This window comes from Schistocerca serialis, chromosome 2 (assembly GCF_023864345.2).
Source record: "Schistocerca serialis cubense isolate TAMUIC-IGC-003099 chromosome 2, iqSchSeri2.2, whole genome shotgun sequence".
NCBI lineage: Eukaryota > Metazoa > Arthropoda > Insecta > Orthoptera > Acrididae > Schistocerca > Schistocerca serialis.
The window spans coordinates 958,706,463-958,720,170 of NC_064639.1; the positions used below are offsets into that span (position 1 = coordinate 958,706,463).

The following is a 13,708-nucleotide window of genomic DNA, read 5'->3' on the forward strand; positions in this document are numbered from 1 at the left end:
AACTGCGTAATTGTTTCTTCGTCGTAGGAACACTAATGTCACGTAGAGCCTGAAGTTTTTCTGGATCAGGCGTAATGCCTTCTGCTGAAATTACGTGTCCAAGAAATTTTATGGAAGTTTTGCCAAAATGCGATTTACTGAGGTTAACTGTAAGTCCTTGTGCATGGAAAGTTTGCAACAGCTGTTCAAGAATCAGATTGTGTTCAGACCAGTTAGCTTCTGCGATAAGAATATCGTCTACGTAAGTCGTAATTCTGTCTTTAAGTTCTGTCGGAAGTATTGTGTTCAAACCGCGAATAAAAGCTGCAGAAGAAATAGTTAAGCCGAATGGTAATTTGCAAAATTGATAACAGTCGCCAAAACAGAGAAAAGCTGTATATTTTCTACAATTCGGATGAAGTTGAATTTGCCAAAATCCCGATTTCAAATCTAATGTGGAATAAATAGCTGTACCGTGAAATTTCTGTAAAAGTTCCTCTAGTGTCTGTGGTCGATCTGTTTCATTAATAATAATGTCATTAATGTGACGTGAATCAAGTACAAGGCGAAGTGAGCCATCTTTCTTCTTAACAATATGTAGCGGGTTTATGTACGGACTAACTGCTGGTTCAATAATTCCTTGATTAAGCATATCCTCCAATTCTTTTTTAACCTGTTCTCTGTGAATATATGGAATGGGATAATGCTTTGCTTTAAATGTGTCGTGCGGTTTGACTTGAAATTCATACATAAAGCCGGACATAGTACCAGGAATGTTGTCGAAAACTGGAGCTTGCTGTAAAAGAATTTTGTGTAATTGCGTTCGTTCGTCGTCTGTACTTGCACTGCTCTCTTTAACCTTATCAGAAATCAATTGCATTACGTCGTAGTCAACTTCGTCTGGAGTACTATAGTTGTGTACGTACGTATCCGTGAACAATGTGGGATTACAGTCTATGTTACGTGTTGCGGAAATGACCTCTGTGCGGTTAATTGTTTGTTCTTCCGCAGATAAAGAGTGCTGAAATTCTAAAGCAAGTTGTACATTTTCATCCTTTAACATTAAATAAGAATTCTGAAAATCAATAACTGCGTCGTGTTGTACCAGAAAATTCGTACCTAAAATAACGTCTGTTGTCAATAAAGGAACAATCCAAAAATTAGAGTGGAAAGTATGACCTCCAATACAAAATGATAAATGCGTCTGTAATTTAACGTCTACTCCTTTACTCGATACTGCTCCTTTCACTTTTGTTTTGCCTAAAGGTAACGTCGGATAAGTATTCTCTTTGTTGCACTCGTTGAAAGTCTCCTCATTAATTACTGATATAGGTGATCCGGAATCAATTACTGCTGAGAATTTCGATGAACCAATTTTAATTTCGATAACAGGATGTGAAATGGTTTTCTGAATAACTGGTCTTTCCTGTAAAAGAGTGTCTCTGATGTCGTCAAAAGTAATTACATTTTCGTGAACAACATTTTGCGTGTCTAAGGTAGTGCTTGTGTTATTAGAAGATGCGTCCTGTACATTATCTAGTCAGATTCTATCTGACGTGTTATTATTATTAGGAGGATTCTGTGGCATTTCGACTATTTGAACTGTCCTATTACTTCTTCCAGGCGTGTTACGCTCTGGATGGTACCTACTGTCGGGTTCATTCATGAGAATATGTTCTTGCGTATGATTTTGCTGTTGGTATGACCGACTGTTGTTAGATGTTCGCTGAAAATTGTCCTCATTATTTTTACGTCTGTCGTAATAGTCATTCCTATACGGTGCATTACGATAGGAATTGAAATACTGTCTTCTTTGTACGTAGTTGTTTCCTTGCTGACGTACGTTACTATTTGTTGGACCAGGGGCTATACGTCCACGCGGCGAAACATTAAAGCCTGGTTGACCTTGTGTATTCCATTGTTGGTTAGGTATGTTAACCGGCTGGTTTTGATGTTGTTGTTGTGAAACACCTCTATTGTTACTAAAGTGTTGTTCCTGTTGCTGAAAATTTTGACGGTATTGATAATTAGAATTTTGCCTGTTATTAAAGTTTTGGTAATTGTCGTTCCTAAAACGTCTGTTATCTTTCCGATTGGAATTACGTCCCTGATCATAATTGCAGTACTGTTGTTGACCTTGGTTGTTACTCGAAAAGTTTTTGTTTACAAAAGAATAATCGGATTGCTGTACTTCCAAGAGCTGTAAAAGATCTCTGAACGCTGAAATGTTTTCTTTTTGCTGGCCCGTTAGAAGTGACACTCGTAATGACCGTGGTAATTTAGAGATGCATAGTTGTATAAGTGCGGATTCACTGTACGGTTCACTTAGGTACTGGTTTTGTTGTACCATATGCTCAAAAAATTGCGTTACACTGGGAAAATTTGAGTTTTCATAGTTTGGCAAACTAATTAGTTGGTCTTTAATTCCGCGCTGTGTCGTCTTCGACCAGTACGCTGACAGAAAAGCATTCTGAAATTCCTCTACCGAGTAACACTGTCTCGCGATCGGTCTCATACGAGTTGCCGGTTCGCCTTCCAAAAAACTGCAAATAAATTCAAGTTTATGTGTTACAGGCCAAGTCGGTGGAAGAGCAAAACTAAACTGTTGAATCCAATCCAGTGGGTGAATCTGCGTTCTATCGTTTTTGAAAACCTTAAACTTTCTCACTGACAGAAAATGTTTGTAGTCGAAGTTATCATCTCTGCATGATGGAACAGGTTCAGGATCGTAAGAGTATCTATTGAACTGTGGTTGTTCGGAATCTAAGTCCCGTACTCTCTGCAGATTACCCAATTTATACGCGCTGCGTGAGTCTGACACATGTTCATAAAGTGGCGTCTGTTGTGTATTATTAACAGAAGTGTTTTTCATTTCTGTTACTTCTTGTTGTAAATTTGATAATTTCCTACGTAACGTGTTGTTAGATGAATCGATCTCATTAATAGTCTGCTGTAAATTTTGAAATTCAGGCGTTTGGATAAATGAAACCTGTGCAGTATCGTCTGATTTATTGTCATTAGCATTTTCGATAACATCAATACGACTGGCCAATTCATCACATTTTTCAGTCAATATCTTAACCTGATCATCGGTTTTAGAATCAGACGCATTAATCTGTTTTTGCAACTTGCGCGTAGTTTCGCTCAGTTTTTTAACATCACCTTTGATAACATCACAATCCTGTGTTAGATCTAGTTGTTCGAATCTATCTGTCACTGTTTGAATATTTACTGTGTGTGTATCCGTTTTTGCTTTAAGATCAGAAATTTCATCCCGTAATTCCGCGTTCAATTGTTCTATGGTATTAATTTTGTCGGACACTGTAGTAATATTATTGTCTACATACGTCTTCGCTTTCGCGAATATTTTACGTTTGTCCTCTTGTCTCTGTGCAGTGATTGTTTCCATGACTTGTCGTTTTACTTTGTTTTGATCTTGAATAAATCTGCGGAAACGCGTATCACTGTTCTGTATGTGCTGACTAAAGCGCTCGTTAATCTGAGTGTTCTGCTGTTCGAATTTCGCGTCTATCTTTGCGTCCATAGTGCGCGAAAGTTCTACCGTCATTGCTCTAAACTCGTCCCGTAATTGTGTAGCTTTTTCAGAGCACTGTTTGGCGACTCCGCTAATTTCGTCTCTGAGTGTATCTGTTGCGGCTGTTTGCATTTCCCTTAATTCTTGTGCAACAGACTTTATTTCTTCGCTATTTTTTTGTGAACAAGCCTCAATTTCCACGCGCAACTGTTCCTTAGTGTCATGGCACTGCGCGGCAACGTCTCTAATTTGTTCACTAAGCTGTCTGTTCTGTTCCCTAAGTTGTTTGAAATTTTCACTCTGTTGTCGGACCTGTTCACTAAGTTTGTCTTGTTTTTTGTCATTATTGTCAAGTTTTTCATTTAAGTGTTTGTTATCTTCCCTAAGTTGTTTAAAATTTTCATCAATTTTATTAAATTTTTTGTCCATTTTCTCACTTTGCTGTTGTATCAAACTTGTCATAATTCGTACCAAGTCAAAATTAGCGTTTATATTATCTGTACTGTTTAGTGGTGGATCTGGAATTGTCTCCTTTTCTGCAACCATTTGGTTATTCTGAGATTTACAAAAAGGTTTGCCAGTTAAACATACACTGTCAGTCCCTATTTCGGAATTAAATAAATCCGTCCTACTTTGTGTGATCTGTTCATTTTCATTAGACAGATTTGTCTGTACATTGCTTGAGTTTTCCGAATCGGATGTGTTAAGCTCTACAGCGCTCATTACCATAGAGCATTCTGCGTCATCAATTGTCGTCAAGTTAACAGACGAGACAATTGAGTTCGTTTGTTCATCATTAAGGTGAAAGTCATCATTAGTGGTTGGAATGCACTGATTGTTAGTGAACGCAGGATTGTCATCATTACGTTGCGTATCACAATTACTATCGGTCACGTTGTTTAAGTCGGTAATTTCATTCACAATACTTCGCGATACACTATTCACAGTCTTTCGCGGCATTTTTACAATAGTCAAAATTTTTCACAAAACAAATAAGCACAATGCAAAAGCAACACACTAATACAACAAAGCAGCAAATTGCCGTTGACCTGTAGAAAGAAAGTCACAATATTATTAAAAGCGTTGCGCCAAATCCTAATTATCTAAGCAAATAAGAGCAGATATCTGACTGTCGCTCAAAAGACTCTCAACGAAATACGATCCTGGACTGGGTGTCGCCAAGTGTAACCTCCCCACCGCAATTTTTAAAGAAAGGACGATGCTAATTAGAAATGCTGATGGACATTGGTCTAAGCGTAACCTGCCCACAATCAAATGTACTGACAATGGCAACAAAAATGTGAAATACGCAATCTGACTCAAATATAAATTCCTGATGAAAAATTAAAGTCCATTTAGTGATAAGAAAATTCAATTAAACCGAAATATCGGTCTTTGGCCCTGTGTAAAACAATCAGAATTAAAGTCTTACCTCAGAATAAATGGATGTCACATATCTGCTCTTGTTGTTGCGCACCGCTTGGAGGAACTGCATTGCAAATAATAATATTCTCCTTTTTTTTGTAATTCTAGTGAAATTTTTCTTCAAAAAGAAGTGGAATGAAATGGGAAGTGCAACGAGATCTTTAGTTCAAAAAAAATTAAACTTTTGAGAAAATGCTTTTGAAATAAAAAATTATTATTGAGAGACTTGTTGGAGAATAATTACAATAAATAAAATTTTTCATTATCTAATGATTATATTAATTAACAGTATACCTTATTCCTCATCTTGACCATTGTTGCCGACCGCCTACATCACACAACCGCACTGGGCTGCTACTACTGACCGACCGCTCTGCATGAGGACTACAGACTGAGTACTGCTCTCAACTAGACAGAGCTACAGACTCGCAACGACTACTGACTGCTACTCTGCATAGCGACAACTAACTCGCAAAGACTACTACTGACTGAGAACCGCTCGCAACACTCGCGCGGTCAAGCGCATACTCTCTGGTCACAGATGCTACAATGCCTCGCCATCGCTGCTGCGTTACATACGTGTTTCAGTAGTTGTGATTCGAAGGCGGATCACTGTTTTGTGTTGGCGTTATACTTGGAGAATTTGTTTTGGTTAATTGAACAGTCCAATAAATTGTTTTCGGACTTTGATCGTTAGTTTCTTCTGCTTACGCAGACATATCAGTTTCCACTGCGGCAGTCAACAGGTATTGTGAGCGGTTTTAACAGGCAGTTTAAAATGGAGACGAAAAGAACCGGTATAACCGAAAACCCGTCGTTTCGGCGATAATCGCTATCCATGCAGTTGCGTACGTGAGAGGTGCGGTACTCACCAGAGAGCAGCAACTTCTCCTGGCGGTCGTTCTCCTTCTGGGTGCGGCAGCGCGTCTCCATGGAGCGGTGGGTCTCCAGGAAGGCTTTGCGCTGGCCGCGGTCCGTCAGGTACTTGGTGTACATGCCGGCGAAGTTCACTGCCACGTACAGCATCGCATTCGTGCACAGCTGCAGCAGCACCGAGTGCAGGTCCACCACCTGCAACCACAACGCGCTGCTTTCACCCTCTGGTCTCAAATGCGGTGGTTGGCTGGCTGGCTGGTCGGTTTCGGAGTAGGGGACCAAACAGCGAGATCATCGGTCCCGTCGGGTTACGGAAGGTTGGGGAAGGAAATCGGCCGTACCCTTTCAGTGACCCATCCCGGAATTCGCCTGAAGTGAATTAGGGAACACCAGCTATGACATGGTCGCGAATGGAACACTGACCCGAAAATGTAGAATAAATGTCTTTTATTTCACGTCTATGGTCTCAGACTTGTTGTTCCTCAGACTACAGGTTTCGGTCAGCAATGACCGTCTTCAGATCTGTTTCATAAAAATATGTCCTGATATACTGGAGCCATACTGGCATCGTCAAATGCTAAACAAAAAATCAGCGCCAGCATTGTCACACATATATAAATAATAGTATACATAAGAGTGGTCTTGTCAGCGGCACTACTGTTCAAAAATTGCTTACAAAACACTTGTAAGACCGATTTTTAAGTATTCCTCGTCAGTCTGAGAAACTTACTAGGTTACAGTAATAAGACAGAGAAGATTCAACGTAGAACGTCGTGTGGCAACCTCGAGAGCGATACGGAGATGTTCAATAATCACCAGAGTATCAGGATAAATATACAGTGTATCGAACCTAGAGATGGGCAAAAACGTTCATCCTTGGGAACTACCGGGTGATCAAAAAGTCAGTATAAATTTGAAAACTTAGTAAACCACGGAATAATGTAGATAGATGTAAAAATTGACACACATGCTTGGAATAACATGGGGTTTTTTTAGAACCACCCCACATTGCTAGACGCGTGAAAGATCTCTTGCGCGCATCGTTTGGTGATGATCGTGTGCTCAGCCACCACTTTCGTCATGCTTGGCCTCCCAGTTCTCCAGACCTCAGTCCGTGCGATTATTGGCTTTGCGGTTACCTTAAGTCACAAGTGTATCGTGATCGACCGACATCTCTAGGGATGCTGAAACACAACATCCGACGCCAATGCTTTACAGTGCTGTTAACAACATTATTCCTCGATAATAGCTATTGTTGAGGAATGATGGTGGACATATTGAGCATTTCCTGTAATGAATGTCATCTTTACTTTGTCTTACTTTGTTATGCTAATTATTGCTTTTCTGATCAGATGAAGCGCCATCTGTCGGACATTTTTTGAACTTTTGTATTTTTTTGGTTCTAATAAAACCCCATGTCATTCCAAGCATGCGTGTCAATTTGTACCTCTCTATCTACATTATTCCGCGATTTATTCAGTTTTCAAATTTATACTGACTTTTTGATCACCCGGTAGTTCACTGATGATCGCTCTTTTTTGGGAGCCCTTCATTTTTACTAGTTCACTGTTCATTTGTGCCTGGTATATGGTTCTTATGAAAAACTGAAAATTAGTAGCATAGGTGACTGAAGATGGAAAGCGCCAAGAGGGAGCACTTGCCTCCCCCGTAGAGTAAAGACTTTCTATTCATAACATAATTCTCACACAATTGTAACTTTCGTGATTCAGAAAAACCTCTCATTTAGCCAAATGTAGGGTTATGTAGCTCATCGCAGTGAAATAATATAAGGTGGTGCACGAGAAACCGGCCCCGAGTACAGACTGCTCGCCAATTGCTCACGATTTGTTGACCGCTACGAGCAGAATAGATAAACATGTAATAATTAGGCAATGGAGAAATAACAAACTAATGCAAACAACAACTTCGAAGCAACAGATTGGTAGGCGACAATGAGTAGTCGATTCCCCGGGCCGATTTTACGTCCGCCACCCTGTACCACTGAAATGATATTGTAGAAGTTATCATATTCTCTTTACAAAATGTGACACCAGACACTCGATTATGGAGAGCGGGCTTCATTCGATTGTAGTCGGTGTGCCTTCCTCAACAATGAATTTGCTCTTTTACCTTGGATCAATTGGCCACTCGTGTGAGCCGTGCCGACTTCCTTTGCATGTTTAATAACGAAAAGATCTTGCCTTTTTGCAAGTATTTCTTCTGTTCTTTATCGAAGTAGTGAAGTAAGCTGATATGCCGTTTTGTTACCTGAAAAGATTTATGTATTACGTACCACGTAATTTTCATGAAATTTACGTAATTATAAAATACATTTTAAATAACGGTCATGGACGCTGAATAGAATACGAAAAGAACCAGAAGTTCAGAGTTCAAAAAAGGTTTGAAACATCTAGAATGCGCGTGCGCAGTGAACGAAACGAATAACAACAACTCGATACTGAACTAACTATGAGCAGTAGGCAGTGGAACTGCGACGAGTGGCCACGCGAAGAAGGACGAATCCGGCCGAGCGAGACCGAGACAGACGGGAACGGGACCGAGGCTGGAACGAGACCGGCCGACGTGCCGTTGCGGGAACGAGACCGACCGCTTCTCATTCCCGGGAACTATAAGTAGGAAACCGCGACCGAAGTGAACTATGAAAGACCGTTTCTTAGACTCCGTTCCTCTCTCGTTCCGTTCATCTTGATGAACCGTTCCTTTGGACCCGTTACTTCACGAGCGACCCATCTTTAATCGAATCTTACCCTCCCCCACATGTTCTGGACCTAAGATGGTCTAACAATACAAACCCAAAGCAAAGTGCGACATTCGACGACCTACAACAAAATGGGAAGCTATAGCAGGTCGATAGGCCTTGTCTGTGAGAGGTAAAACAAGCGGAAGTAGAAGGTAGTTCATCTGCGGGGTCTGCTCATGGAGGAGTAAGTTCGAGCCTGGGTGCGGCCACCTTGGCGCGAATAATGGCGAGAAGTATTTATTTTATGGCTGATATTGTGCAATAAGAGTAAACATATTTTTCTTCATGACTGCCGAATGCAGTCTTAAAAGACAGTGGCTACCACAAGTGCAAATGTGAATAGCGTGCTTAAGCTTGCACTTCGAGTGAACTTTAGATCGAATTAGGGGCATTGTCATGATCTCAAGGTACCGGATGGTTATAATTAAAGTGCAGGTGCTCACGGAGATCCAATGTGGGCTCCAACAATCGTACAGCAGCGAAACGTGTCAGATACGCCAGTACGTTGATGAGGAACCGATTTACTCTAAAAAAAAAAAAAAAAATTAGTTCCAATTTTGGCCACCAGGTGAAAATCTCGAGCCGTACATTGTTTGTCTGACGGTATGACATACAGCTTGTCATTTGATAATTGATAACGTGAATGAACAGTAAGGCTCTAGAAGAGAGACCGTACGCACTTATTGAAACTCTTTTATGTGATTGGTAGCAATTACATTGTTGCATTGAGAAAGCGTCGCCGCCTGAAAGGTCTGCGCAGAGGTTTCATGTCATTAAATGGTTTAAAGAAGATGACAATGAAATTGGAAAACGCTCGGAGAGCTTGGTACCTGGAAGAGAAAGGTTGCTGTTGCTGTGACTGCCCATGCAGCACGTGCCCCAGGTAGCGCTAGTCCTCGTGCAGCGTACAAGAATTGTTCATCCTATGGTCGACAGCACGGAAAGTTTGGCAGTCTATATTACACTGTTACCCGTACAAGATCCAGACGGTGCAGCAACTGAAACCTCATGCTCCACAACAACGTTCTGAATTTGCTCTTCCGTTTCCAGCACGTTGATGACATGTTCTGCGGAGTGACGATGCACATTTTTCTCTACAAGGTTCAGTGAATAAACAGAACTCCCGAATTTGGGCACTGTAAACAACGTGTTGTGCATGAAGGACATATGATTCCTCCTTTGGCAGAACACAGCTGTGTGGTAACTACTGTTTTCAAGCAAGATGAGGCAACACCTCATATCGTTCGCCCAATGAACGACCTGCTTAATGCATCCTTCCACGAACGTGTTATCTGCAGAGATTTTCCAGATGCATGACCTGCAAGATCATGTGACCTGAATACAAGTGAGTTTTGGCTCCTAGGATTTTCCAGATGCGTGGCCTGCAACACGAGACTTACGGCTCTGGGGATATCTGAAGGAACGCGTTTACCAGGGACATGTTCTGTCTCTACCTGATCTGAAGACCAGTAGAAAGGAAGACGTTTCTCAGCTTCCACCGGAACCGCTGCGAACAACTGTTAATTACGCCTTTTTACGGCTGCAGCATCTCGTCAACGTTCCGGTATTCATGCTGAACAAACTGTGTAAGCGGCGGTTAATAATGAAATCAGCTTTATGCTTTTCTCAGTTGTTTGACCCTTTCTGCACATGTCCCATTCCTAACCCATTAAGTATAGAAACATTTATATACGTCTTTCTTGCAGTAACCGCACCAGATTTGCACCTAGTAGCCAAAATGAGAACTTTTTTCCGTTTTTCAGTGGCGACTGGCTCCCTATCAAAGCATTAGAATATCTATCACGTTTCACTGCCATACATTACTTACAGCCCACACTGGACCTTTGTCAGTAGCTGTGCTTTAATTACAACCATGCGGCATAATAAACCCAGTGTTAACCAATAACTGTTCAATTTGAAGATCCTTTTTCATAATGGTCTGTTTATCGGGTACGTTGTATTGAAGAGCGGCAATAGCAGACTGAAGGGACGTGTGAGACGTAGGCACACGATTATGGAAGTTATTAGAGTGATACATGTTCTTCGGGAGTAAGTTCGTCTGGAATTGCTGTCGACGAAGCGTCCGATGCCGAAACAATACTACAACAAACAACAGGTCCACAAATAAACAGTCCACAAAATCGCCGAAACGATTGGGCGAATTGCTAGTGCCAGACACTCAGAGCCAATGTACGTCACAAAAGGGTTTCATATCGAAATTCTAGAATCATACGTTCCGGGCAGCAAATTACCTCTCCCCACATTCGTTTCGAGAAATGATTGTAGTGAGTAAATCAGAGAAAGTACAGCTCTTATCAAGGTTTATTGACAATAATTTTTTTCCGTAAGGAACAAGGAAGGGAAGATGTTATTGTACCAGAAGTACCCTCCACCATATAAATGGTTTACAGAGTAAAGCTATAGAAGTAGAAACCGAAGTACCCTCCACCATATAAATGGTTTACAGAGTAAAGCTATAGAAGTAGAAACCGTAAACTTACTCCATTCTTTTTCTTTTACATTGAGAAATTTCGTGATTTTGCGTGATTTTTCTGCTGCTGCTGCTGCGTTGCTCGTTCTTCACCAAATCCGGCTACTGGCTACAGTGCGTGCGCGGACAGATAAAAATGCGCACGGACGGCTCTTTTCTTGTCTACCTACCGCCAAACACTGTCAGATATTTAAGTTGCACATATTTCTTCCTGTGAATACGGATTCCAAACAAAATGTGAGAACTGTTTCTAGGACAGTGAAGCAATGCGTAACGAGCAATGCCGTACAGTGGTAGTAACTTTGGCACACATCCTCCGCTGCGGCTTGCATAGCGCCAACCCATATCGAACGCATGCCTACAATCGGTCGCACGCCACGCATGCCGAGAACCTAGCTGAGTAGGACTATTGCCCGTTTTGCATTCCCACCGCAGCAAAGCCATGTTAGCTTTCGTTTGATTCTATGACGCACTGATCCGTTCAACTGAGTTCTAGGATCTCCATACTACGCAGGAAAAACCATAGGTAACTGTTTCTCTGCCGGCCGCGGTGGCCGAGCGGTTCTAGGCGCTTCAGTCCGGAACCGCGCGACTGCTACGGTCGTAGGTTCGAATCCTGCCTCGGGCATTGATGTGTGTGATGTCCTTAGGTTAGTTAGGTTTAAGTAGTTGTAAGTTATAGGGCACTGATGACTTCAGATGTTAAGTCCCATAGTGCTCAGAGCCATTTGAACCAACTGTTTCACTTCCCTATTTTTATTTACTTGTATCCATAGTCCTACAGTAGTTCTGAATTGATAAGATGAAATGTTTGGCTTATTACTGGATTTTTGTATTGAGTCCAAATCACAATTCCCGCACTTATGCCATTATCAAAAGACCGCTCAACACGAATTGCGTCAGCAGGTATTACTTACTGTTTAGAGAGCATCGTCCGTGTCTTCAGCTATTGTTAAAACGAAGAAACGATGTAACAAATGTCTGAAAAACAGCGCGCAGAATCGTGTTTTTGGGGGGTGCGGGTCTTGGAGCTCGGTTTTTATTTGAGCTAGGAACATGGGGTAAAAAGTTTTTGGTTTAGCGCGGACCGGCGGACATTTTGTATAGCCATTCGAACATCTGTCTTACTGTAGCTATTTTGCAGTATAGTAAGAAAGGTGTGAACGACGAGCCGGAACTGGTACCCATGAAAATTATGTCAGTCAATTAATTCCTTTCGAAAAATATTTTAATTGTGCTGAAATTCACGCTCAGCTAATGCAATCATTTGTATATATACCTCTCGGATTTTACGCGCAGAAACAGTCACGCTTAAATAACTCCGGACTGGAGCAAGACTGATGGTTCAAATCTGCTCCACTGGTGTATCGGACCATACATAGTGTAAGATGGAAAAAAAATCTTACTTCGTTTGGATTTTACGCCCAAAAGACAAGTTTTTCTGGGAGGTTTCTGAACTGCGCCACTTCTATACTTTAAACTTGAACAAATCATTTCAAGCTTCGAACGAAGATAGATAAAAGGATAGAGTTGAAATTTTTTCTTATCTGATAACATTTATCCATTCTTGAGTTCGAAAGTTATTTCTTATGTGAACTGAATGCGCGGAAAGAGTTCAAAGTGAATCATATAAAACTGAAAACTCGCTTTCCAAAATCTTGCTCCATTCGGAATTTATTTGCAAAAACGCGTTTTCTGTATGTTTCTTTAAGCTCTCATGTTTTATATTACTAAGTTTTGCGGATATATTCAAATCTGAGAAAAAGTAGACAAATACGTGTAGTTAGCGGTCGTCCTTTGTGAAAGCTTGATCCGTTGCCACGATGTAAGAAATATGTTCGAAAGACAATAAAAATGTTTGCAATGGATCAGTCATCGCTCAAGTCAACAGAAATCTATATCAGTTGCCAGGTTAAGGAGGCCTAATGTCAAAATTATGGTAAAGCTGGGAACCAAAATGGAAGGTTGTCCTATTGTAGCACAAAAAACGCAAATAGGTGCTGGACATGGTTAGGATGTAAAAGAAGGGAGGTATCTTACCGAATTATTTGGCACTTCAGAGACATTTAATCAAAACATCTTGATATATTTTATCAATCAATCCTACTTCCCTGTAACAGTGAGCTCTTTTAGACCCACCCCCTATTACATGTTTCGTGAACGTTGTAAGAGCTAACAGACCCTATTTTATGTGCTTCTAGAGAGTGGGATGCATCTACAGGAGGCAGTATCCGACGATTGGTGTGCATCTGAGTTTAACAGAAAGTATCCCAGAGTGGGGATGCATGCATCCTAAACTTCAATGACACGTTGTGTCATATTGAACGGCATTGCAGATGCCATGCTGGATGACTGATGGCATATTTCAAGCTATACCACATGACGTCGGTTACCACGTTACTTTACTTGACATGATGCATTATATTACATTATATGAGTACTAATACCGATAAATAAAAATCCGCGAATATGTCAAGATGTTTTGATTTAAATGCCTTTGAATCTGCCAGAAAAGTCGTAAAGCTAGTTCCCTTCTTTTGCATACATATCTCTGCCAAAGACATGTTCGCCTTTTTTGTGCTACTACAGGAGCATTTTTCGTTCATTTAATCTTATAATTTTTTTATTTAAATTGTTTCAT

At 40.9% G+C, this 13,708-nt stretch overlaps 1 protein-coding gene across 1 annotated transcript in view; it reads right to left on the reverse strand.

The window, feature by feature from the left end:
- Nucleotides 1-13,708, reverse strand: part of LOC126458343 (adenylyl cyclase 78C-like) — a 788,789-nt gene that overhangs the window by 382,083 nt on the left and 392,998 nt on the right. The window contains exon 5 of the mRNA XM_050095308.1: nt 5,812-6,010. Within this exon, the coding sequence (XP_049951265.1) occupies nt 5,812-6,010 (199 nt within the window). The remainder of the gene's footprint in view (nt 1-5,811; nt 6,011-13,708) is intronic.